The following is a 25,084-nucleotide window of genomic DNA, read 5'->3' as shown; positions in this document are numbered from 1 at the left end:
GGAGGTGGTGTGGGCCTAGTTCTGGCAAGAGAAATTATGCACGACGCATCTATTCGTCCGCTTCAGAATTGGACCGATTGATGACAGTTTTTTTTTTTTACTAGAAAGGAATAGTAGCCGTATAGGATTTGGTCCCCTTTCCAGCCGATTTCGCTGTGTTGGCAAATGGCAAATACCGCGGGAGGCTTTTGGCGCCACCTAACATGAGCCGATCCTTTTCCGAAGATAGGCTTTATTCTCCCGGCCCCGGGCTTTGTTCGTCGCTCCCTTTTGCCCTCACACCACCGGTGTGTGCTTGTGTGGAGGCGTTTCTCTGCTCTGCATGCTCTGTTCGCTTCGGCGGGAAGGGAAGCTTCGCGGCAACGACACCGCATCTGCACACGCGCGCCTGCTATAACGGAATCGCCAAGGAACCAGAGGTCCAGAGCGAGAGCTAGCCAGAGGCAGATTTCCATAGCCTTTACACATTTGGTCTCGTTGAGCATGCATCCTGTCTGAACGGATGCCGCCCAACGCGGATCGACCATGCTACGATCCATTGCTTGCGAGATCGACCATGCTATATTCGTTCATGGATGCGTCCTCTGACGTACTCTTGGCGCTGTGCCGGCGTGGAAAGTCTGCTCCTCTTCTTTCTTCTAGGTCGTGAGTTTTTACTTCTACATGCCCATGCGTGCCAATTATCAAACTGCAGGGAAGCCTAGCAGAGTTTGCAAGCCAGACGAGACTTGGGAAGCTAGAGGAACTAACCGCGTACGTATCCATCTAGAACAATATAGAGCGCGTCAATGATTGGGGGCATAACGACGTGCGTTACGTTACGATTACGCACCGCATGTGCCTAGAAAGCCAACAAGGTGCCATGCATCGATTTCTTGACCCCAACCAACGACGGCAGGACGCCACCAGGATGCATGCCACCGACCCTGTTGATAGCTATACTAGCTGACGACTGACGAGCCATCGATCGACCAGGGACCACCGAACCGAGTCGACGGTTCATGTGTTCATCGCATCTTGCTTCTTGCAGACGAAGGCAGTCTCTCTCCATCATCATGCGCATTGCTCTCCTACTCTCTCGCTCGAGTGTCCTCCACGGCTCTACCAGATCGCCGCTTCGGTTTCCATATCTGCGCGCAAGCTGTCACCACGACTCGACTCCGCCGCGGACGTACGCGTCGTTACTCGGCTCTAGCGAGACGACCAGGCCGGCTTCCGGTGACGTACGACGCGGAGACGACGAGCGGACGGTGAGCCAAACGGGGAAACGCTCCCCCACCTTTCGCCACCACCGTCTCGCTTTACTTGGCCCCATGCCCGCACGGGTTGCGTTTCTAGCTAGCTCCAACCTTTCTTCCTTCTCTGGCCTCATTGCCAACTTCGTCCCCGTGGTCACACCAAACAGTGCTCAGAGAGCTTCCTCCGATACATGGGAATGGCAACCATGGGTTCAGAGCCCCGTTGCTCACCCATGTGAAACTCTGAACCGTATTCCTTACTCCCTTTTTTTAGCTCCTCCCTCCATAGGTGGCTGAACGGCTGGGTTTTACTAGCAACGTTTACTGCTGTATGTCCAACTAATAAGATCTTCGTATTCATGTTACTCCGTGAAGCTAGTGATTGCGAATTTTATTCTCAATGTGGTACACACATTTGGTCTCTGAATTATTCATGCGTTGTACAGTACTGAATTATTTCACACACCGTGGAAGAAGCCTACTGCAGATAAGTGATTATTCCTTAGTACCGTATAAAGCGCATTTTGATGGAATATCAAACATTTTTAAAAGCCCAGTAGCGATGAGCTGCGCGTACAGAAAAGGAGACCGGAAGAACCAGCACAATGCACATAGAAAAATGAAAGGAGAGGCACTGAGAAAAAGGCAGTAGATTCTTGTAGTCACTACTACCTAGCTAGCCGTTCATGAATATGATGCTCCCAATCTCCCATCAAGAACTAGCAATAGTTTGCTCCACTACCCAACCAAATCGATCGAATGATCATCAAGAAAGAAACTAACTAAAGCTATGTAGAAATATGTATGTAGCTGATGCTAGTACACAGTAGTAATATAATGCTGCCTCGTCATATGTTTCTGAATCCTGCTGAACAAATCAACAAAGAAGGAACCTGGGGAAGAAGAGAAGAGCAAAATGGAGATCAAGTGCCGCGGCTAAACCACGATCAGCAGGCCGGCAGCAGCAGCGAGTGCCGCCGCGGCAAGGGCAGAAAGCCCCCGCACCGATGACGCGGCCGACGACGACGGCGGCGGCGTCTTGATGTAGTACCAGGGGTACCACGGCAGGATGGGGTTGGGCGGCGGCGGCGCCGGGTATCCGGACCCCCCGCCTCCTCCACCGCCGCCGCCACCGCCGCCTCCTGCGGGGGGCTGGTAGTAGGGAATGTAGCCCCCCGGCGGCGGCGGGTAGCTCCAGGACGACGACGGGGCCGGCGGCGGGTACGAGTACGAGGACGACGAGGAGGGCGGCGGCGGCGGGCAGTTGGTGGTGACGGCGGGCGCCACGGGCGGCGGGAGGCACGGGTACGGGCAGTCGGCCGGGTACGTGGAGCCGTCGGCGTCCGCGGGGCGCGGCGCCGGGAGGAGGACTAGCAGCGCGGAGAGGACGAGGGTGGCGAGGAGCCTGCCGCGCGCCGGCGTCGCCGCCATGGCGAGGCGCGCGCGAGGCCGAGGCCGAGGCTGGGCGAGAGAGAGGGAGAGGAGGAGATCGTGCTCTGAGGCTCGGTCTAGTGACGAGGCGGTGTGTGCTTGCTTTCTTTGCTTGCTTGCGCGTAAATAAGGGGAGGAGGGATCGCAGCTCGGTGCGGTGGCGGTGGCGGTGGCGTGGCGCGGAGTGCCGACGCGGGGAACGGGAGGGTGGAGTGGGGAGCGGGGTGGAACGGTCTGATTGTGATTAGCGAAGGCTGGGTTGGTTATACTTGGGGGTTGGGGATAGCGACCGCCTGTGCGCGCGCCTTGTGCCTCTGCATGTGGGACCTTTTCGTTGACTAGTCTTGCCGCTTGGCCCATCTTCCCGGCCCGGCCCAAAACAAAACAAATATTATGGATCCCTAAAAAAAAGGTGTAAAATGATGGAGAGCAAAACGAACATGATACACTATCTTTGTCCCTAGCAAATATGTGCGTTCGTGACTTCAAACTGCACGCTCACTCTAAGGTAAGCATTTCTTAAATAAGAGCAGCATTATAAAATATACGGGTCAAATTTGTCTAAAAGTTGTAGAAAAAAAAATACGCGAAGCTAATTCTGCCTTCGCGCGCCAGCGCACTTCCTAGCGCGCATGGCGAGGCAGCGATCGGCCGGTGGGGCCATCGCCCACGCGCTGTCCCTGCCAGCTGGCATTTAATTTTCTCCGTTTTCTCCTTTAATTTTTTCTATTCCATTTTCTCCTTTAATTCTTTTTCATATCATTTTGTATTAAGTAAATATCGTTTGTGTATAAGTTATACAACATTTTCACGAACGTCACTCGTATAAGTATTATATATCATGAAGGTTGTACTATAAAATTTATCACATAAGTTATGTTTTGGAAAAAGTTATACGTATAAATCGTGTGTATAAGTTATAAATTACTAAAATGAAAGTTCGATGTTGTCCTTTTAAAAGTTGTACGTAGAAACTGTACGTATAAGTTCTGCATGTCATCAAAATTGTGCTAAAAAATTATCCTATAAAAAATTTTAGTACAGAGTTATATGTTGAAGTTACATGTATAAGTTATAATATTTTAAAAATGGAAAGTCTTTCAAAAAGATCAGGGAAGTGGAGGGCTGTCTGGAACCGATGGCTGGAAAGCCATCCTAGCACGCACACCAGTTAGACAGCCAAAAAAATATTTTGAAAATCATAGAAGAAATTGAAACAACAACTCCGTGAATCGGAAAGAGCGTTGCTGTGCTTGCCGGCAGCCGGCGAGCTTCTTTCGAAGGAATAGAAAGTGGGAAAAAAAACAAAAAAGAAACACAGGGAAAATCATGCGTCCATGAGATCCTCCGTTTGCTCTATCACTTAACACTGATAGATGCATGGCGCGTTCGCCGGATCTGTGCCACCGTGTACGCCAACATCTGGAGTGGCTCGCGGATCCGCCGAACCCTTTCCCAAACTCTGCGCTTGTTTTCACCAACTTTTGCTTCACCGACTTGACTTGTTCTCTGTGGCACACTGATGAAAACACACCAGCTCCGGGCCAGAATTCAGAACCAGGAGCAGAGATTGTGCCGGCCTGCAGAGCAGGTGTCCAGGATCCAGGCAGGCAGGCAGGTCCGCAGGTACCGATGGCTGAGCCTGGGCAAGATACGGAGTACGATCGATGAGAGCACCCGTCCCCGTCGAACCGATTTGTTTTAGTTTCATGTGTACTGCTAGATCGTTAGGTGGGTCGGTGCACGCAGTGATGAGGCCATACGGCGGCTATACCTAACAGCAGCGCAGGCTTGCCGCCCCCATGAGCGGCGCCGCCGCCGGCCGGGGCATCTGCACATCTGTCATCCTGATGACCGCTAATGAGGCCGTTCTGCATCCGCAGCACCCCGTGCTGAATGTTCAGACAGAAAGGTCCAAAGCTACTGCTACTAGTACCCTCCAGCATCTACGACGGTCATATCGTATATATCGACACTGTGCCAGCATGTAATTCTCCATGGCTATCGACATGCAGAGCTGGGCGTTGTAGAAGTATGTGAAGGTTGGGTCTCTCGTGATGTATGCAACATGGACTTAGAATCCTACTCATGTAATCTCCTTCTCCTACTAGGAGTTGGTCTTGTACCCACCTGAGACTGGGACATGTTCCTAGCCTATGTTCGTAACCGGCGGATGCAAGATGCCCCACGCAACTCCGCTACCACGCCACGCCGCCAGTAGGTTGATCGATGATCGTGGAATGCATGGGGAGGAGGAAGAGGAGGAAGCTGACAATGGCCTGGCCTGGCCTACCCCGTCCCCGCCCGACTGATTGCTGCCTGCCGTGTGCCGTGCCGGCCGGGCTGTCAGGACTCAGGAGAATGAGAAGCGTCCTTCCCTCGCTGCTGAATCCAACGGATCCAATCAGTCCCTGGCCATGCCGCCCTGCTCGCTCCCGGTCGTGCCAAACCGAGACCTGCAGTAGTGCAGTGCAGGCTGCACAAGGTGTCTGCCTGGCTAATAGCCAAATCACTCGACGCTGAGACCAATCATCAACATCTACCGTGTGCCGGTCGTCGATCGATCGGCCCCGATGCTACGTGCCAGCAAGCGCCGCCCCTGTTCAGCCGCCTGCGCGCTGTATGACTAGGACGGCACACCCTGATCAGATCCCGATACTGTACTAATGGACGCAGATGATCTTCAAGACTTGAGACCGGCAGTGGGGGCTTGTGCTGGGGCTAGGAAGATTACCTTGGCCCATGTAGCACATAGCACGCACGACGACCAGGAACCAGGCCACCCATTGAACCGCACTACTACTTTGAGAAGCACACCTCAGATAGGCGCCCGTCGTCCGTGTGCGTGCAGCTTCAGTTGGGCCCCTCCCTGCCCTTGCGTTGTTGGACACAATTTTGCTTCGGCTGGCCCCTCCTTTTCTTTTGGTCAAATGGAGCAGGCCAGACGTACAGGCCTTTGACCAGCTTATTACGGCCGTAGCCATGCTTGACGCACAAGCAGGTTCTGGAGCCAACGCCTGGATCTTCAGACACACGTGCTCTGCTCATCATCGTCGTCATCAGTAACCTGCTCTCCCTTACTTGCACGTCAAGGAGGACTGCATGCAGCGACCAACGAATCAATCAGCTGCAGCTCGCAGCCAGTTAGTTAGCTCCTAGCTGCACGAAACGAAAACGCGCGGCAGCCTTGCCTTTGGGCCTCTGCTGTAAAGGCCGCAAAAGGCGCCACAACCTTGTCCAGATGTCATTCCATGGATGGGAATTCGGAAGGAGGTCGACCAGTCAACAACAACAAACTGAGTATATCACATACATTTCAAAATGTTGACATGCACGAATGGAGAGAATGGGCCACTTTACTTTCTTTTTTTTTTCCCCTTAGGTGAGATCGCAAAGACTTTTAATTATTAACTTTATCTTAGTAGTACGAGACAGGATATGGTTGGAAATCCTCACACAAAAGAATAAAAATGTGCCAATCGATTTTGGCAGACACTTCTCACCATTGATAATGATTCCCATCTGATCTAATTTGCTTCTAAACCACTTTCTTTGAAAAACAAAACAAGAACAAAATAAGATGTGCGCTTCTACTCCAATGATGTTAATTTATTGCACTCTCCCTCTCTGTGTTAGCTTAACAAAATTGCTGCTTCCCCTTTCATTTTGCTCTATTTTTCATAAGAGCAGTCCCAACCTAATGACTAGGTTGGAGCTGCCACCTAGAATAAAAGATGATGTGGCAAGTGAGTAAATGAATAAAGAGAAGGAAACCAGATCTTGCAAGAGATCTAGTTTTCTTCACACCATCAACATAATGAGGAATGAGTAGTATTAAATTCAAGTATGGAATAGTGGTGTTCGTATTGGAAGAGTAGTGTCTAAACTATGGCTAGTGTCTTCCAACTGCCCTAAGTGAACTTTTGGAGCTATCTTTAGTTATGTCCCTACGTGGCAGGCAGGCCGGATATGTCCGGAGGGAAAATGCGTGCAGGTCTTCCACGCCCCCGCACCCCCAATATCCAAAAGAAATGGAAAAAAAAAGTTACAAGTGACTCGACACAGTGATACTCTGTGGATTAGGTAGTACTGTAAAACTTAATGTAAAGTTGCAAACAGGGGATTAAATTAAAGCCTTGGTGCACGCCCTGTTCAGGAACGAACGTACGTACTAACACTGACAGCAACGCCGCAACCACCGATCGGTCGGTCGAGTGCGACGCCGCCGTCGTCGCGGTCACACACGTACGGCCTCGGCCTCTCGTCCATCATCTCTCCAGACACCGATCGACACGTTCGTGTGACATGCTCTCGATCTCTCGCCGGATTATTTGCCAACCCAAGCTTGGATAAGCTAACTTGGCCGCGGTCCGGTCGACGCCGGCCGGGCCACTTGTACAGGGACATGAGATGCCGCATGCTTGCCCACATGGACCTCTCCACTCTCCAGTCTCCTCTGCTTCAGCCAAGAGCAGTGTGTGTACACCAGCAGACCACGGCGTGTACAGGCCACCGGAAAGTACATGTTTTTTTGTAGCTACATTAGGCTAATCCATATCTCAAAATGCATTTAGTGAGAACTCAGACAAAGCCATTAGACAAATGGATGTGAAGTTCTGTTAAAGTTCTTCAGAGAAAAGATAATTTTTGTGGGACTAATAGGTAGGGAAGCCGAGCATTACAGTAACCCAAATTATTAACAACTGAGTAGCTGACATGTAGTCAAGGGTGCCTTCTTAAACTATGGCCTTCAGTCGGAAAAACAGCCAAGAAAAGAAAAGAAAAGAAAAGGTGATGTGGCCCTTGTACAATCCAACGGTCAGCATTTTTCCTCTTTTTCTAAGTACTACGTGCCTACGTACATCCATCCTGTCAATTGATTTTGGATAAGTTTTTCCTTACTTTAACGTTGGCAGAAAATCTCCAAAGTATAAATTTTATAAATTGAGAAATACCTTAGTTTCTCGTGCCAGAAAACACAGAGGGCTTGCAAAGATTTTTCACTGGAGAACAGATTGCTAGAAAAGAATAGGACTTGAACAAGGTAGCCTTTTTCCAAGCAAAAGGTTATGGAATGGAAGCCTTTTTTCGAGCAAAGGAAGCTGCATAAAGTTGCATCTAGAACTAGAAATAAGAAAAGGCCATCGCAAAAGCAAAGAATTAATAAGAAAACAAAAGAAGACAATTTCAGAGGTCAGATTGCACCACTATGCATGAGAATATGATACCAAAAGCAACCGAGACATGGAGCATTCTATTCGAGTTTGATCAGAGATGTATATATATGTATCATATATTCTGATGAACATGCATGTTTCCTATGATCATAAACAGATGGATTCAACACAGTTACACGACGAGAACGATTAACAACAGCAACGACACCAAGAACAACAAGAATCACCGAGGGAAAAAAAATCCTTACCGAATTTATATCCTTCTCTAATCTTATTATTAATTAACACGGTGCGGAAATTGAAAGCGCCATGCACTTGATCACCATGGCTCCCCATCGGTCGATCGGTGGGTGATCACAAGGCCAGGGCTCCGGCCACCGCCAGGAAGGCTGCCACCGCGCGCCACGCGGCGGCGCCGCGGCCGGGCGCGCCGTTGGGCCGGAAGCCGGGGTCCTGCGGGTAGAGCGTCCCCGGCGGGGTGTTGTAGGACGGCAGCTGGTTGGGCGGCGTGTACCACCCGGAGGGCGTCGGGTTGTAGCCGCCGCCGCCGGGCGTGTACGGCGACGGGTTGTAGCCGCCGCCGGGCGTGTACGGCGTCGGGTTGTACCCTCCTCCTCCCCCCTCCGGCGGCGGCGGGCAGCCGGGCTTCTCCGGAGTAGGCGGCGGGTAGTACTCCGGCGCCGGCGGGGGTGAGTACACGGGCGCCGGCGGGGGCGAGTACACGGGCGCCGGCGGCGGCGGCGGGCTGGCGTAGATGCACGGCACGCCGCAGGGGTTGCCGCACGGGTTCCCGCACTTCTCGTCGTCGTCGGCCACCACCGCCGCGCCGGCGACGAGGAGCGCGAGCACCACCGCCAGCTGCATGCCGCACGGCCGCGACCGCCGTGCCATGATACCCGATCGCGATCACTCCTCCCTCCTTGCAGAAGGCACGAGCTGGACAAACTTTTCTCTCGCAACACCCTGTGCGCTCTGTGTCTGTGTGCGTTGTTGCAGGGGTTGCTCTCGCTCAGTGGAGTAGATGCTGCGTCTTTTCTTCTCTTCTTCTAGCTCGGCTCGGTGCTCCCTTTTCTTTTTTCTTCCCTCGATGAATATAATTCGGGTGGTGGTTATAATGGTCGGCCTCCGCTTTAGCTTTCGGAGTGGAGGTCGTCGTCGTCGTCGTCTTCGTCTCTCCTCCTCTCTTTATCTTCTTCTCGGTGTCAAGCGCTGATCACTGTGTTTTCTACTAGCTAAGCAGAGCATATCTGTCGCTGTGACAGCAAGCTACTCCGGCCTAATCCTAAGTGTATCTACGCGCCTGGAACCCTGCAATAATTAGTGCGCGGAAAGGAGACGTGTTTAAAACGTCTCCATTGCCGCTGTGCTGGTGCTCTACCATCTCTCCCTCTCTAGTCGATATCTCTGAAAGTGATTGGAATATTTTCTCCCTTTGCGGCATTTGTTTGAACCCATTCCCTTCAGATGGACCCCCACGGGTCGCCAAATCGCAAAGCGGAAGAAACGTTTTGAATTGTTGTCGTTGTTGTTGTTTAGATTAAACTAAACTAGAGATCTTTGGTGACTCAAATTCTTTTTTCTTCCTCTTCGGAACGTTGGAGCCTACTCTCTTGCTGTTTCTTTGTTTTTCTTCTTCTTTTAACTTGTGATAGTGATGGGATTCGGTGAGCTGTTGCGTTGCGCCTTCAGTAACGGTGCATACTCGTGGCAGCCGCGCAGATTGACAATTGGCAGCTGATTCAGTTATTCGATCATGATCCATTTTTTCCCCAAGGACATACCGTTCATTACCAGATGTTTTTGTTTTTAGTTTTGACGAGTACTCCGTATGCCTCCGTCCCAAATTGCAGGTCATTTTGACTTTTCTCGATGTATAGATATTGTATGCATCTAAATATAATGTATGTCTAGATGCATACAAACAGAAAAGTAAAAATGTCCTATAATTTGAAATGGAAGAAGTACTTTTTAGCTTAGCGTGTATGTTTATCATTTCAGCGTTGCATTATTGTCAAATTCAGGAAACGACTAGGCATCAAGCAGGGTTAGTGGTCATTACTGTTTTGTACTGGCAGGGGAGGTGAGACGGAGACCAGAATGGAGAGCTCACTGGCTAGCCATACGACATCACACCAGTCACTGTACTCATCCACTTTCGTTGGACTAGATAACAATTAATATGCATTGTAGCTTTCCTCATGAAAAATTTTGTGTGACTGTGCCACGGATACGGTCAGATGAACGCTGACTACTCACACACCAAATTGTAAGTTGTTTTGGTTTTTTAGATACATACTTTTTGCCATGCACCTAGATATTATGTATGTCTAGATGCATAATAATATCTATGAATCTAGAAAATCCAAAACGACTTACAATTTGGAACGGAGGGGTACTCATTTGTTTATCTGAAAGCGGAGAGAAGAGCTGCTGGCAACAAAAACATAGATTTTTTTTAAAAAAACTGTGTTTCAGATAAATGAAGTTCTTGCATTTTTCATTCGAGTGCTGTTCATCCTGATTTCAGTGTATGCAGCTCGTAGCCACAAGTAGGGAGAGAAATAAACTTGTACTGGTTTATGGCCAAAAGCTCAATCAGATTCGCTTAGCAAGTCCAATGTTTACCAATTATAACAAGAGGATAATCTTAAGCTAGGTTGGTGCTCCTTTGATTCTTTTTTGTTTCTAGCTTCCCTCACTGGGATTTGGGAAACAACAGCTTCCATACAAGATGATATGAAATGACAGTATGCAGCGATGTTACTACAAGTTCAGACACCGTAACAAGAAGGAATTTTATTTGATTCCAGCTGTATCTGCTGACGCCAGAATTACATGAATGAAGCTACAGAACTACTGCAAGGAGAAACACAAGAGAAAGGCCCCTCTGCTAGATTTGTTCGGAGCTACATGTACGTCTGAAACGAAGGCCTAAAGAACATCATTTCCAGAATTCCAGACATCGTGGCATGAATCTGAATTCTTAACTGAGCAGCTACCGATACATCCAGGGCAGCAAGAAAGCAGAGAACACAGCGAGCAGCGGCAGCCATGCCACCGCGCCGCTGGCGCTGGCAGGGCACGCCCCTGACGGGAGGAAGCCCGGGTCCTGAGGGAACGTCGCCGTCGACGGCGGCGGCGGCGTCATCCAGGGGAACGGCCCCGTGGAGACCCCGGCCGGCCGCACCGGGCAGAACGGGAAAGGCGACGCGGTCCCCGGCGGCAGGAGCGACGTGATGTCGCCGTCGTCGCCCGCGGCGCAGGCGGCCGACCACAGCCACACGGCCGCGACCAGCAGGACTGCTGCTGGCCGCAGGGACGGCGGCATCCTCGCCTCGCTCGTCGGAGCTTTTTGGTCAGTGACGATGAGGTTGCGCGAGTGCGCGGTGTAGACGAAGATGACGTGACGTCCTTAATCCGGCGTGCCAATTAAAGAAGACGAGAATAGTTTGGAGATGGGGATGCCGGCTCGGGAGAAGCTGTTGGCCGTCTGATGCCGATCGGATGGCTGTCGGCGGCGCTGATGCGGCACCCAAACCTCCGATGCCGGGCTGGTTGCTACAGTACAGATACTACAGAGCTGCTGTTCATGAGTTTCCCTGTCAGAATATGCGCGTAATTACGATGGTAGATCTGATCCTCTGATGGTGATTGTCAAGTTTGAACTCTGATTAGTTTGGGAGGCTGTGATGAAACCGAGTGTCGGTGCTGCGTCTCGTTGCAACGGCCCCAATCTTTCCTGCAGGTGAAAGGGTTGGGCCTTTGGACGATGTTAACTGACAGCGACGATCTCAATTGACATCCATGGACTTGCAGTGCTAAAATGGGTTGTAATTTACAGTGCCTTGATTTGACAATAGCGTGCAAATGACGGATCGATATGTTAATCCCAAACTGATCAAACCATTACCTTTTTCCTTTCTTGAGGGCGTGATGAAACCTCAATGAGACAGCCTACCAAACGTCATTTTGGCTCGTCCTTTTTCAGAGAGAGAAGCATAGTATAGTACAGCTTCACTTAATGGTCTGCAAACAAAAGCAGCTATCATCTTCTTCCCATCTGCCATTAGTAGAAGCATAAAGCCGATGTGTTTCATGAGACCCTCCTTTCCTAGATCACTTCACAAGCAAGGGAGTGAGTAGTCAACATTGTTCAACCGCTCAGAAACTGAATCATGTAAAGAAGATGCTAGTCGGTGACATGGCAATTTAGAGGCGCTGCCTTTTGCTTGACTCCTCATCTGCAGCTCCAGTCTGCTCAAAGTGGAATCCCTTTCTCTAAATTCCAATCATGCATCCATGACACCGAAGCAAAGGCTTTAAAAGTGACGGATCAAGAAAGCAGATTACTGCAACTGAGCAAGAGCCTGCAATTAACAGCAGGGTTTGTTGTGATGTCAGGCACTCTGATATGCAAGGAAAATTGCAGGGTCTTTGGAGCATCTGCAAGAGGGTACAAAGGGAAAGCAGGCCTAGGATGGGGACTGGCCACCAGCAGCAGCACTGAACTGATGAATGGTGTGGTGTGCATGCTTCACAATGCAGACTGGCCTGTGGGCACTTGTGAAAAGGCTGGCTGGGAAAGAGAGCAGTTCCAAATCCAAGAGGGTAGTACTTGATTGAATAATGCATCAGGGCTGGGTTGGGAAAGACAAGTGGGCAACAATATCTTCCTCTCTTCCTTCCACTTGAAAGTAGAAGCAAGCATATTTGGTGATCCCCTACCCTACCATATCCTTCCAATCCAGGGATAGACAGGGGCATGTATGATGTGTGGGTGTCCCTTATCTTTGCCTGCAGGCAAGCAATTTTTTCGTTTCTTTTTTCTTTTTTGGCCATGTGTGCTGCTTTTCTTCCAATAAATGACAGTACAATGCATATGCTGGATACCTTTATGAATTAGTGATTTTCCTTTTTGGCCATGTATGCAGTGCTTTTTAGTGGATATTTTTTTTCTTTTCTTTTCCTCTTGGAAATGAATGGAGTGCCACTGCATGAACGTGCAACATGCAGGTCTAGCCCTGCCAAAGCAAGAACATGAAAGGGGAACTCTAACGACCAATTCTTCAGTTTTTTGGCCAAGTAACAGTAAAACTTGGAGGCGGGATCAGGGGTCATGATCAGTCGAAAGAGTTTGGAGCCCTCGAGTGTCTTTCACCCGTTCTTGTCTGCCGCAGCAGTTTTCTTGGCCGAATCACCGTATCTTTAGCGCAGTGCAGTTTATATTCCTCCCTCCTTTGCTGTTGATGGAATCCCCGTGCAGATTTCTGAAGCAGACTTTCCACTCCAAAGTATATGCACGCGTTTCTGGAGAGCGCCCCCCCCCCCCCCCCCCCCCTAATTTGTCCAGATGTCTGTTGCTAGTGCGGTGGGTGTCGGTTGTGACGTCACGTCACAGAAAAGATGGACCATGGTGCAAGAATTTCCGAGCATCGCGGCGAAAACAGATTGGAAATTAAGAGGAGAAAACGCTCGATTTTACCCACAAGTCAGAGCATTGATAATTCGATATGGTTCAGCCGTTCAGGCATGGCATGAAGGGTTGCATGAAATTCTGACGATGCTATTGCGTCCTAGTCAAGTTTGCAACCTGCAACTGTTCTAGAGTCCATGGCGACGAACATCTCAGTTAGTACAAGGCTAACGTCTTTTTTCCAAAAGAAAGGGGGAAAAAACAAGGCTAACGATCCGAGGGCAGCGTGTAGAGATGGTAAAGGCCCGTGGGCCTTTGCAAATTTGTCTCCAGGAGCGTAGATGTACTAGCCCACTACTAATAAGGTCCATAGAGTTTGGGAGCGGAGCCCATTCTTACCTGGACCAAGAAGGAATGTGAAGAAGCCCAAGCCAAGGCTATGCGAGTCCGCCCGCATCCTAGCCAAACGCGACGAAGACGCCAATACGCACCTAATCCGTCGACGGCCGCACCATCTGCCAGACTGCCACTGAGAAGAATAAGGCATGTTTAGTTCCCTTCAAACTCTCAACTTTGACACTATGCAAAAAGAAGATTCCCCATCACATCAAAATTGTGGTACATGTATGGAGTAATAAATGTAGACAAAATCAAAAACTAATTGCACAGTTTTGTTGTACTTTGCGAGATGAATCTTTTGAGCCTAATTAGTCAATATTTGGATAATAATTCACAAATACAAACGAAACGCTACAGTTGCGCATTTATGGTAAAATATCAATTTTACCACTTCCAAATTGGAAACTAAACAAGGCCTAACGCGGCTCGACCACAGGCAAGCAAGGTCCACCACAAGGGACTAATCAACTCATTTTCTGCTGCATGCAACGGAAACCACTATAGTCTGTCGTATCGTATCCCACCCACCAAAACAAAGTATTAGATATGCCGTTATGCACTTATGCTTCTTGGCGTAGAAGCAGCAGTTTCATGCTTACATGTGGCGACAAAGAAAAAAAAGGGAGAAGAAGACAACAAGCTCGATGCTACGTCAAGCAGCATGGTTTGTCTTTAAACGAATCCTCCCCCACTGGTCCAGTCCAGTATTTGCCGTCTTGAGCAATCTTCAACAGAATTGTGGTACCACTCTACAAGCCAAACACAATTTGACAAGTCTTCTAGAAAATTACAATCCAAAGACTTGCTATCCACATGGCCATCCCATCCGACTTGCTAAATTCTCCCCCACACTCTCTATACTTGATAAGCAAGTTTGTCTTGCTAAGTGTGGATCCCGCCCACAAAATGGAGAGTGCAAAATAAAAAATTTGTTGTAGTGCGAAATGGAGAGGCTGTTAGAGTGAATGGAGAGTGTAGATTTTAAAGAGGAACCTAGTTATTAGAATTCAGAGAGTGAGAAATTGATAGTTTGTTGGAATGAACAACTCAATATGAAGATAATCTTCTTATCAACTTGGATATAGAGTGAAATAGAGTCAAATGGAGAGAAAAATGGATAGTAACCATGTCCATTCGAGCCACTCGGCCCGGTCTGGCACGGGCCCGGCAAGGCCTGACCATTTTCGTGCGGGGCTTGGCCCCATACTACGGCGCCACCGTGCCGTGCCTGCCCACGGGCTGTGTCGGCAGCCCAAGCACGGGGCCGAAAGGCTACGGGTCGACCTGAGGCACGGCAGGCGATGGGCCGGCCCGAGGCATGGCGGGCCCTCGCGGCCTGCTCCCTGTGCACCACTATGCTGGCCCCCCGTACCGCAGCAGCCGCCGCCGCTACTTGCCTCGGTCAGCCCCCCGCACCGCCGCTGCTGGCCGCTGCCAGCCCCCCGCGCAGCCGCCCCTCGCTCTGTCGCCGCTGCTTCCCACGGTCGCCCCCCCCCACGCCGCCGGACCCCTCGCAACTGCCGGCCCCCGCGCCGCCGCCGCGGCTTTCCGCTCTGCTGGCAGCGGTGGAGGCCACGAGGGAGGGAGGGAGCGCCGCTCGCCGGAGGGGAATGCTGCACGCCAGAGGGAAGGCCGCAGGCAGAGGGGAGGAGGGGAGCTCGGAGGGGAGGCGCGGGGTCACGGGGAGATGGCGAACGGGAATTGGGAAAGGAAGGGTGGCGGCGGGTAGAGGAGATAGGGGTTGGCCGGATGATGCTGGATTGTTTGGATTGTTGGTATTTATACGGATCTTAATGGGCTGGCTCCTTGTACCGTGTCGGGCTGGGCCGCCCGTCGTGCCAGGGTGCTCGGCATGAGCTACCGGCTGGGCCAGCTTGGGCCCAAGGTTCTCCGTATCGGGGCGGGCTATAGCCGAGCCAAAAAAATCGGGCTCCGTGCTGGGCAGGTGGGCCACGAGCTGCATGAACATCTATAAACTATCCTACTAGGGGGTGTTTGATACCCCTACTAAACTTTAACACCTGTCACATCGGATGTTTGGATACTAATTAGAAGTATTAAACATAGTCTAATTACAAAATTAATTACACAGATGGAGTCTAATTCGCGAGACGAATCTATTAAGCCTAATTAGTCCATGATTTGACAATATGGTGCTACAGTAACCATTTGCTAATGATGGATTAATTAGTCTTGATAGATTCGTCTCGCGAATTAGATGGAAGAATTAGACTCCATCTGTACAATTAGTTTTATAATTAGCTCATATTTAACCCTTCTAATTAGCATCCGGATATCCGATGTGAGCCTGCTAAAGTTTAGCACCTCGTACCAAACACATATTGACATGCCGCCTTGCTGATCGAGTTGCTGTGCATGGCGAACACCTCTCTGTCTCCGGGTCAACACAAGTGACGAAGTGGCTAGCCCCCTCGGCCCTCGCCCTGATGTGTGACTGGCCCGCACCAGGCGGTGGAACTGTGTGCGCATGCGGCGGAGACCGACTTGACCCGGCCGTGCCTCCTACTGGCCAACGCCGCTGGTCTCCGGCGATGACCTGTCGTCGTCGCCAAGGACGGTCTTCGTGAAGTGTCTCGCACGGCGACGTGTTGCACCACTGCAACTCTGCACTGATGACCCGATTGCGCAGTGTTGTTGCCATGCTTTCACCCTCATTTCGGATGCTCCCATTTCCGGTCGATTTCTCTTTGCCTGGCTTGTAAGCTAAGCTGCCAACAAATACTGCTCCTCGCACTGTCGCACAGGCCAAAGCATACTTCAGTTGAGCTAAGAACAGAGTCGATTAGAGTTGGTGTGTGCCGTCATGGCAAGGCCTCTGCTCCAGCCCAAGGCCGATCGCTCGACAACCGCGTTCCACGCCGGAGCGCCGGCGACGACATATGTCCTCCTCGCCGTCGTCTTCGTTACTGCGGCCGCCGTCGCTGCGATCGTCGTCTCCCTCTGCACCAGCGGCAAGAACGCCAGGCCGCGGAAGCAGCGCCGGTCGTCGCTGGCGCCGGCGCCGCAGGAGCAGGAGCAGGAAAACTACAGCGGCGGCAGGAGCAAGCCGCAGCTACTCGCCAGCCTCAGCGGCGTCGGCGTCAAGGCGGCCGCGGTGGCCAAGATGGTCTCATGGAACCGGCGGTCGCCGCCGGCTCCGGCGGGCGGGTGGAGCGGCGGCAGCGACGACGACGACGTGGCCGCCGACGGCGGCGCTCTAGCGGAGGACGAAGAGGCGCTGTGGAAGAAGACCATCATCATGGGCGACAAGTGCCGCCCGCTCGAGTTCTCCGGCCACATCGCCTACGATTCCGACGGCAACCGGCTGCAGCCTCCGACGCCGGCGCCGGCCAAGGAGGACGCCGCGGCCGGTGCTGCCGACTTGCCGAGGCTTAGCAACGGCATATAGATGCGTGCAGCGTGCGTACGTGGCCCCGCAGCTGAGAGTTCGACTGGTAAGGTGTGCGCCTGAGACTGAGAGGTCGTTGCATCTCGTCAACTCGTCCGTGCCGTGTGCTCAGGCTGCTAGCTTTGCTTGGCCCCCCGTGTCTGAGTGTCTCCATGGATTTTGGATAACCGAAGGTGTTGGGATCGATTGTCTAAACCTCGTCGAGTCGAGGCGGACACCCATATCGCTCTGATGAAGCGTTTCGCCTTTTCTTCAAACTGAATCAAAGTGGTGCAAGAGAGATTCAAATATCCTATTCTTTTCAAAACTAAGATACAAAATTTAACACTCAGATATACGCGTGCGTGCATGAACAAACTTGCCAACATATGACGCAAATTGCAATCATGTGTCTGGAATCATCGCAAGAAATTAACACTTCCGAAATTGAACTTGATGATAAATCCCACCCGCAACAGATAGCTGTGCTGCGTAGTACTTGTTTTTCAGCGCCATTAGCAGGGTGAGTGCTGAAAAAAGAAAAGATAAGATGGCGCTCGATTTGCATCGTGTTGGGCTCAGCCAATTGAACCTGAGTTTTAAGAATCCATCGATACTGGCGGAATATTTTCTTCTATAACCTAAAAATGTCTATCCCATGCTTAAAAAAGAAAAAAAACAATTCTCAATGTATGACATAGTTATACAAAAACTTGAACCCAATGGGCCGTCAATATTTCATTTAAAAAAATAAAAAAATTATAAAAAGCAATATATGTAGTTAAAATAACTTTTAAAACTATCTGAACAAGTTCCAAAAAAATATTTAAAAAATTTACTCGGAAAAGGTTATTCAAACAAAAATTAAGGGAAAAAGTATTATAACAAGTTTTTCAAAAGTTTTTTGAATACTTTTTCATAGGAAAATTATTTAAAATAATCTTTTTAGAAAAGTTAGATAAATAACTTGTTCAAAAAAAGGTTGTAAGAATGACTTAATCAAAGGAAAAGGGAAGACAAAAATAGAAAAAAAAGGAAGCATTGTTACACTGCCACCAACCTGTTTTGCTACCTTTTTCCCTACTGCGCAGGCCTCTCACCAAGTGTCGCCGCCGCCCCACCGTGTCAACCTTCTTTGTGCATAGTTGCATGCGTTCCTCAATATGCATTGATGTAAGGAGAGAAGAAAACAAAGGATGGAGGATGATCGTACTAGAGTAATTGTTAGCGGGTTAGGAAGAGGTCGTGCCACGCGGAAAAGGAAATGAAGAAAAAGACATCTGTGAGGCCCACTTACTCGAAGAGGTCGGGAGTGAGTGCGCACACACGGTCTGGATTGCTTGCTAGCAAGCTTATTGCTAACATTCTCCTACAGTATTGAATTTTACATTTTCATCAGGTATTTTTGATTCCTCTGCACACTCTAACATCTTTCCATAATTGGATCCAAATCACACAACCAATCTACCTTCCTCTTCCTTTCCCATTCATTCTCACCTTATCAACATGTTTCTGCCCACCTTAGAGTGAGTTTTTTTAGTGGTATTTTTTTCAAAAAATTATTTTGGTGGCGCAGCACTGCCCCGTCCTTTGCACTAGTCTAGACAGCTCATACACAAACCCGTTAGCTCATCGAATTGAGATAGTTTTTTACAACTCACACACAAGCCCATTAGCCTATCAAATTGAGCTAGTTTTACTACCCAACTCTCCCATGCCAACATTCGTCCTCCGTCCTAGCTGAAGGCATTGTACGACCCATCCACACCTCAACCACGAGCAACCTTTCTCCCTCTCTCTCGATGCTTCTTTTAAACTCCTGGCGTGTCGAAATCATGAACATATGATTAATGAATCTTAGCTAACAAATGATTAACCCGAACTTGTTGGTGAAGCTAGCTCATGCCAAATATATGGTACATGAGGTTGGGTGTCGCTGGGATTGGAGAAGAAGTGAAAAAGATTGATATAGAAAAAAAAGTCAGGAGGGAGTAAAAGTTACTCAAATAAAATATAGCTTTTCTAGGATCATTGGGGTGCGCTTGATTGCTAGCCACCACCTCCCACATTATAAATTAGAAGCTGTTTGAAAACAATTGATCCAAATCAGGAGGTATTTTGCAAATATTCGGATCGCGATCCAAACAGGCATTTTGTAAAACCTCCGGGCCGGGGACATGGGCATCCGGCGGTGCGCGCTGCCGTCGCCGGCCGCCGCTAGCCCCGCCGCTGCGCGTCACGTGCTCCGCAGGATGTTTCTCCACAGCTTACAAGCGCATCGCTCGCAGCCGCAGTCCGGGAGGGGACCGGGGCGCGCGCGTTCGGCCACGGCATGGATCGAGCCGCGCAGCCGTGGCCGTCGGCCGTCGCGTCGTTTCGTCGCCACCCGGAAGGCCGGCTCCGCTCGCCGTCGCCCCGCACATCTGGCCGCGCATTCCTCCTCCAGGTATCCATTCATCCGCTAAACTCCAATCCTTTCCGGTTTGCCCATTACTCTGAACTCCGAAGACTCTGAACCCCAATCTGAAGCACTACTATACCTTTTGTGTCAATTTGCTCCATCTTTGATTCTTTTCAGCCCATCTATTTTCCTGATTCTGGTTATGGTACCTGAACAGAATCAGAACGCATTTCAGACGCCAAGAATATGTTGCTGGCTACTTGATTCTTTGTTCACTGTCCAAGAACATCTTGTTGCTCAGGATAAAGCCTCGGTTACAAACTTCCTGCCAGTGTTCGGATTGATGGGAAATTGGAGGCAATGGCTTGGGAATCTCAGTTACCTATGTAGTCTTTATTTATACCATTACCATATCAGTGTAGCTACTTGTTTTGATGTCGAACTCAATGTCAGATGCTTTTTTAAGTTACTTATGATTCATTACACAAAGACAAGAAAAGTTAGTAAAGCTAGCAATTATACTATCAGAGTGAAGAGCATATGGGAATTAAGAAAGTGGAAAAATGCTATGGTTAGTACTGGTAGTATTATTAAGAAATAACATTGGTTGAAACAGGCCCCAATGGTCAGAAACATATGCATGGGCTATGGAAATTGTCTATTTCACTGGACTGACCTTTTGCATGACTTAAAATGAGACTCTTTTTTGAAATGGTAAAAAATGTGTGACACATTTTATTTTGAAAGAGTTCTTGATATGTCATTGAAGCCTTGGTTGAGGCATTTTACTCCATTCTGCAGATCATGGATCAAGCCATCACAGTTGGCCGGCTCTGCTCGTCGTCGCTCTGCAAGAACTGGCAGCTCATTCCATACCTCTTGGCTCTAATTGATTCTGGTTTGTCCCCGACGTCTGATCTCCAATCTGGTTCTAGCCTTTGTGTGAACCAAATTTCACCAAATTGGGATATGAAGTTGAACATAATGTCAATGCATTTCAGATTTCCACAACTCAATGTGCTGGTGACTGGTTGATTATTCTTTTTTGCTAACTGTCAAAGAACATCTGCCGCTCAGGACAAATCATACCTGCATTCTGCAAGTGCCTGCCGGGATACACGGTAAATTGGAGGCTATAGCTTGGAAATTTCAAACGTCATAATTGCAAGCTGGACTCCTCACAAGAAGGGACTGGACGGAGAAGAGAGGAGCTTGTTCTTTCTCGTTATAGCAAGGAATTAATGGAAGTGTAGAGGCAGCTTTGCAGAGAAATTGCATAGATGGCTCAGGCTCAGTGAGGAAACCATCAGGCCTTGAAGGCGAACGTGAAAGGTGCCCCAAATGTAAGAAAACGTGTACTTGGACTATGACTATGACTACCCGACTGAACTTCCAGTTCTGCAGTCCTGGCCTGAATTACAAACTAAACGTATATGTACTTACTTCTTCCAGATCAAGAACATCATGCTGCCTGAATTGGTAATTGGAATTCAGCTGTTCCATGCTGAGCAAGCTCTGATTCTCCTCGGCATTGCGGTCAGCTTCAGCCCAAGGGTGCTGCTGGTATCTCCTCAGCCTCTCCAGCCTCTCTGCTACCTCCTTCATCGTTGGTCGTTCTTCCCCGTTCATGCTTAGGCATCGCATCAGAAGGTGTGCAATTTCAGCGAGCATTTCGTCATCCATCTCGTTCCTTACCTGGGTGTCCAGAAGCTCTCGATGACGACCAGCCTTCACTGATGTGGTGAAGCGTGACACTAGGCTCCTGTCTTCCTCTGGCCCGTCCAGGTACAATGCCTTCTTCCTGGTTAGAAGCTCTAGCACAACGACACCAAAACTATAGACGTCGCTCTTATCAGTTAATTGGCATGTCATTAGGTATTCAGGGTCTAAGTACCCACAAGTTCCCTGCACCAGCGTTGCAATCTCTGCCTCATCAGTTGGTGCTAGTTTTGACGCACCAAAATCTGAAACTTTGGCGTTGAGCTTGTCATCAAGCAGGATGTTGGCTGTCTTGACATCTCCATGGAGGATTGGCGGTGAAGCAGACGAGTGCATGTAGGAGAGCGCCTCTGCCGACTCTGCCGCTATGCGAAGACGGGTATCAAGTGCTATGTCTTCAACGTTGGGTTCCTTGCCATGGATGTAGTGGTAGAGGGTGCCGTTTGAGACAAATTCATAGACCAACACGGGCACTTCAACCTCAAGGCAGCAGCCCAGAAGCTTGACAACGTTCCTGTGGTTGATCTGGGAGAGGATGAACATTTCTCTAGCAAACTCCTTGGTTTGGGCTGCCTCCATCATCTTGGACTTCTTGATGGCCACCATCATGTTGTCGTCCAGGACACCCTTGTAGACGACACCGTGACCACCGCGGCCGAGAACACGGTCAGCGGCGAAGTTGTTGGTGGCCTTCTCAAGCTCTTCCGTGGAGAATATCTTGAACCCACCGGCACCTCCGCCGGAGTGCATCTGCTGCTGGAGGATCACCCCTCCATTCTGCTCGAAGAATCTTTGCCTTGTTCTGATGAGCTTCCTCTTCTGGAGCCCTAGGTAGAGCCAAAAGCACATGAACACCGACAAGAACACACCAACACTGACCCCTGAACATCATGGCATAATTGCAATGTCACTCTTCAGAAATCAGAGAACCATTATCATCAGAGAGAAAGGTGCATTAGCTAGTGGTGGGCTCAAATTACCTGTTACTACTTTGAGGGCTAACGTGAACTTGTCCTTTGGACGGCAATCATTCTTGATGGCATCTCCGCTGAATCCAGGGTGGCAATCACACTTGTAGCCTCCCAGCACATTTGTGCAGACTCCGTAGCATGGGTACTTGTCCAAGTGTTGGCACTCGTTAATGTCTTGGAAGAGGAAAAACAAATTAATTCATCACTTTGTTTTTATCGGAATGGTTATTAATTATTTCAAAGTGCAGATAGTATTTATAAGAATGCCAGGAAACAAGATCATTTTGACTTTTCTATAATTTGGGACAAACAATTACCTTTGCATCCACGATCGTCGAGAAGGTAGGGGTTGCCCTCGTAGCCCTGGGAACAGGTGCACCGGTACCCGACGCCGTTGGTGGAGTCGACACAGTCGCTGTTGGCGCTCCGGCACATGTAGCCCGTCTCGTTGCGCTTGGCGGCGTCGCAGTTGGCGACGTTCCGGATGGCCCAGTCGAGCACGACGGGCACGGCGAAGTCGTCGGTCCGGTTGAACTCCGGGCGGCCACGGTAGGTGTTCTCGACCCACCCGTCCTCCGCCACGAACGCGTACCGGCAAGCCGTCGTGTTCTCGAGGAAGCTCGCGAGGAAGCTCCTTTGGTTCTCCCCCAAGCGCTGAACAGAGGGCTCGTAGAAGCTGACGTTCGGGGGCACCCTGCTCTGGCAGCACCCCACGCCGGTGCACGCCCCCGGCGGGACGGCGTTCCAGTCCGACGGCCGGCACACCGACGTGCAGCCGGTGACGTAATACCCCCTGTCGTCGCTGAGGTAGCCGAGAGTCGGGCAGCCGAGCGTGACGAAGCGGTTCCTCGCCGCCGACAACCGGTAGGTGGCGCTGCCGAGGAGGGACAGGTACGTCGTCCGGTTCCTGTCGTTGCTGACCAGGCCCGTCGTGCTGTTGCCGCACTCGCGGTAGGCGTTGACGAGGGCCACGGCCTCACCGTCGGCGAGGGACAGGCTGACAAGGTTCAGCCGGCGCCCGGCGAGAATGGAGGTGGGTGTGGGGAGCGGAGGGAAGAAGGTGAGGCGCGGAGGTTTGTAGGAGTGGTTGCAGACGAGCTCGTAGCCAAAGTCACGGGCGCAGCGGGCGCCGATGCCGAAAGGGTAGGGGACGCTGATGTTGCCGCACCTGTCGGGGCAGTCCGCCGGCTGCTGAGCTGACGCCGGCGCCGGCGACAGGGCCACGCCGAACAGCAACACCACTAAGGCTAAGCTGGCAACGACCCCCATTGCTCAGCAGCTCTTGTTGCCTCGTTGCTCTGCTCTCTGCTCTGCTTGCTTATACACCTTACTACATGCGTTCCACTTGCACTGTTGGTCCAGTCATCAGATGCGTTGCCTATTGCCAATTTGCCAATCTTTTTCTTCGGCAAAGGAAGGACAGTGGCCTATTTGATTTTCTCGGAAAAGCAGGCAGGGTGGTGATGCTGAGCATGTGTTCAGTTGCGCATGCTCTGTCTGACCAGTCAACTTGCCAATCATGCACGTTGGAGCGACGGCCTAATTTGTCGTGCTTTCAATCCCATCCCTCAACCGCAAAACCACTGTCAAGCCTCAACTTCTAAAACCAGTGCAAATCTCCGCGGGTTTAGCTGACCTGGTGCCCACGTGGCGTGTTGACCCGGTCATATGGCGCCTATTGGGTACTTATATACAATTAGATTAGAAAAGAAATAGTGGGCACTGCGCCTATTTAATTTGGTCGTGCGTCAAGCCATGGAAGAGGGAAAGTGCTCACAAATCGAAGCATGTTTCAACATTTTTGACTCTTCTTGGTCCCTTCATCAGGTCCTGTAAATGCAAATGGAATGGGGTTACAGTGCTTTCAACTATAATGTAATCAAATAGTATGCTTCTTCTAATTTGCAAAAGCAACTTTTATTTTCTAATTACATCGGGAAAGGGATGGTAAGAGGCTTGTATAACATGAGGATTTGATTACAACGTTAACCAATTACAGACGATAACCAATTACAGACGAGCGAAAACAAATAGCTGTAATGTGATTCGTGATTCATTATGCATGATTACGTTACAGTTTGCAGAACCAAACATGATTGAGCCAAGAAAGTGACCATGCGATGCAACTGGTTTTCTGCTCACCGTTGTCAGCATTTGTACAGTAAGTACGTGTCAAAGCGTGAGAACACGGCGGTGCTGTACACACGCGTGAATGCCGTCTTGCTGTGATTCCCGAATCAAGTCGTCGTCAAAAGACAATGCATGATCGATCGACGATGGTCGTAAAGATGCTTGCCTGGTGGTGGCGGGTGGCATCTAAAGTCACGCACTGCACGCTTGTCACCTGTCGACGGATATGGATACTCATATGTCTTCGCTGACCACGATACTGGTCAGACCTGACAAGTGGACCTGCCCGACTAGGGTGTCCGAGCCAAGAGCATGGAGTTACATGAAGTACACGACAAAGTAAGACAGTTCAAATCTGCCTGGATATTGTGGAACGCGTATTGTAATCCGACTTAGATTACCTTCTATATAACTACCGAGTAGATTAGATTCAAACCGATTTGTAACCCGATCGTCAGTCTATATAAGGCGGTCAAGGGAGCCTCCTGAAGGCATCCAATCCCATCAAATCTCACGAGCAATACAATCCACCAGCATACATGACGTAGGGTATTACTCTCCGGAGACTCGAATCTGTCTAAAACTTCATGTGTTCTTTGTGTTCTTGCGATCACCTTCGAGTTCTTGGTTTCACAATCGCCCTCACATACAAATCAACCACTTGGGTAACCCCTGTTAGACCGCCAGGCTTATAAATCCTATAGTTGGCGCGCCAGGTAGGGGTGATTGTGAGATCCTCCTAGCGACCTCGATGGCATCCCACTCCGACGTTGTTTTCCCCGAGAGCATGAAGGACTACCTCACCAACCCGATCCAG

General features: G+C 50.1%; 5 protein-coding genes across 5 annotated transcripts; 1 reads left to right on the top strand and 4 right to left on the bottom strand.

The window, feature by feature from the left end:
* Positions 1-1,852: 1,852 nt before the first annotated feature.
* LOC101761500 (neural Wiskott-Aldrich syndrome protein-like) lies at positions 1,853-2,902 on the bottom strand. Its single transcript, XM_012846189.3, has one exon. It carries the CDS (start codon positions 2,667-2,669, stop codon positions 2,175-2,177), a length of 495 nt encoding a protein of 164 aa, XP_012701643.1. The 5' UTR covers positions 2,670-2,902; the 3' UTR covers positions 1,853-2,174.
* A 4,992-nt stretch (positions 2,903-7,894) lies between these two features.
* Positions 7,895-9,126, bottom strand: LOC101761116 (extensin-like). Its single transcript, XM_004967930.4, has one exon. It carries the CDS (start codon positions 8,735-8,737, stop codon positions 8,201-8,203), a length of 537 nt encoding a protein of 178 aa, XP_004967987.1. The 5' UTR covers positions 8,738-9,126; the 3' UTR covers positions 7,895-8,200.
* Positions 9,127-10,596: 1,470 nt separating this feature from the next.
* Positions 10,597-11,267, bottom strand: LOC101760712. Its single transcript, XM_004967929.3, has one exon. It carries the CDS (start codon positions 11,172-11,174, stop codon positions 10,842-10,844), a length of 333 nt encoding a protein of 110 aa, XP_004967986.1. The 5' UTR covers positions 11,175-11,267; the 3' UTR covers positions 10,597-10,841.
* A 5,009-nt stretch (positions 11,268-16,276) lies between these two features.
* Positions 16,277-17,357, top strand: LOC101760309. Its single transcript, XM_004967928.2, has one exon. The coding sequence runs from the start codon at positions 16,483-16,485 to the stop codon at positions 17,065-17,067; it is 585 nt and encodes a 194-aa protein (XP_004967985.1). The 5' UTR covers positions 16,277-16,482; the 3' UTR covers positions 17,068-17,357.
* A 2,802-nt stretch (positions 17,358-20,159) lies between these two features.
* On the bottom strand, positions 20,160-23,472 carry LOC101759891 (wall-associated receptor kinase 2). Its single transcript, XM_004967927.3, has 3 exons — positions 22,455-23,472; positions 22,147-22,311; positions 20,160-22,047 (listed from the first exon to the last, which is right to left on the bottom strand). The coding sequence occupies exons 1-3, from the start codon at positions 23,404-23,406 to the stop codon at positions 20,864-20,866; spliced, it is 2,301 nt and encodes a 766-aa protein (XP_004967984.1). The 5' UTR covers positions 23,407-23,472; the 3' UTR covers positions 20,160-20,863.
* Between the last annotated feature and the right edge of the window lie 1,612 nt (positions 23,473-25,084).

Source organism: Setaria italica, chromosome V (genome assembly GCF_000263155.2).
Source record: "Setaria italica strain Yugu1 chromosome V, Setaria_italica_v2.0, whole genome shotgun sequence".
Classification (NCBI taxonomy): Eukaryota; Viridiplantae; Streptophyta; class Magnoliopsida; order Poales; family Poaceae; genus Setaria; species Setaria italica.
The sequence above is the reverse complement of the archived record's forward strand: the minus strand, read 5'-3'. Positions and strand labels throughout refer to the sequence as shown.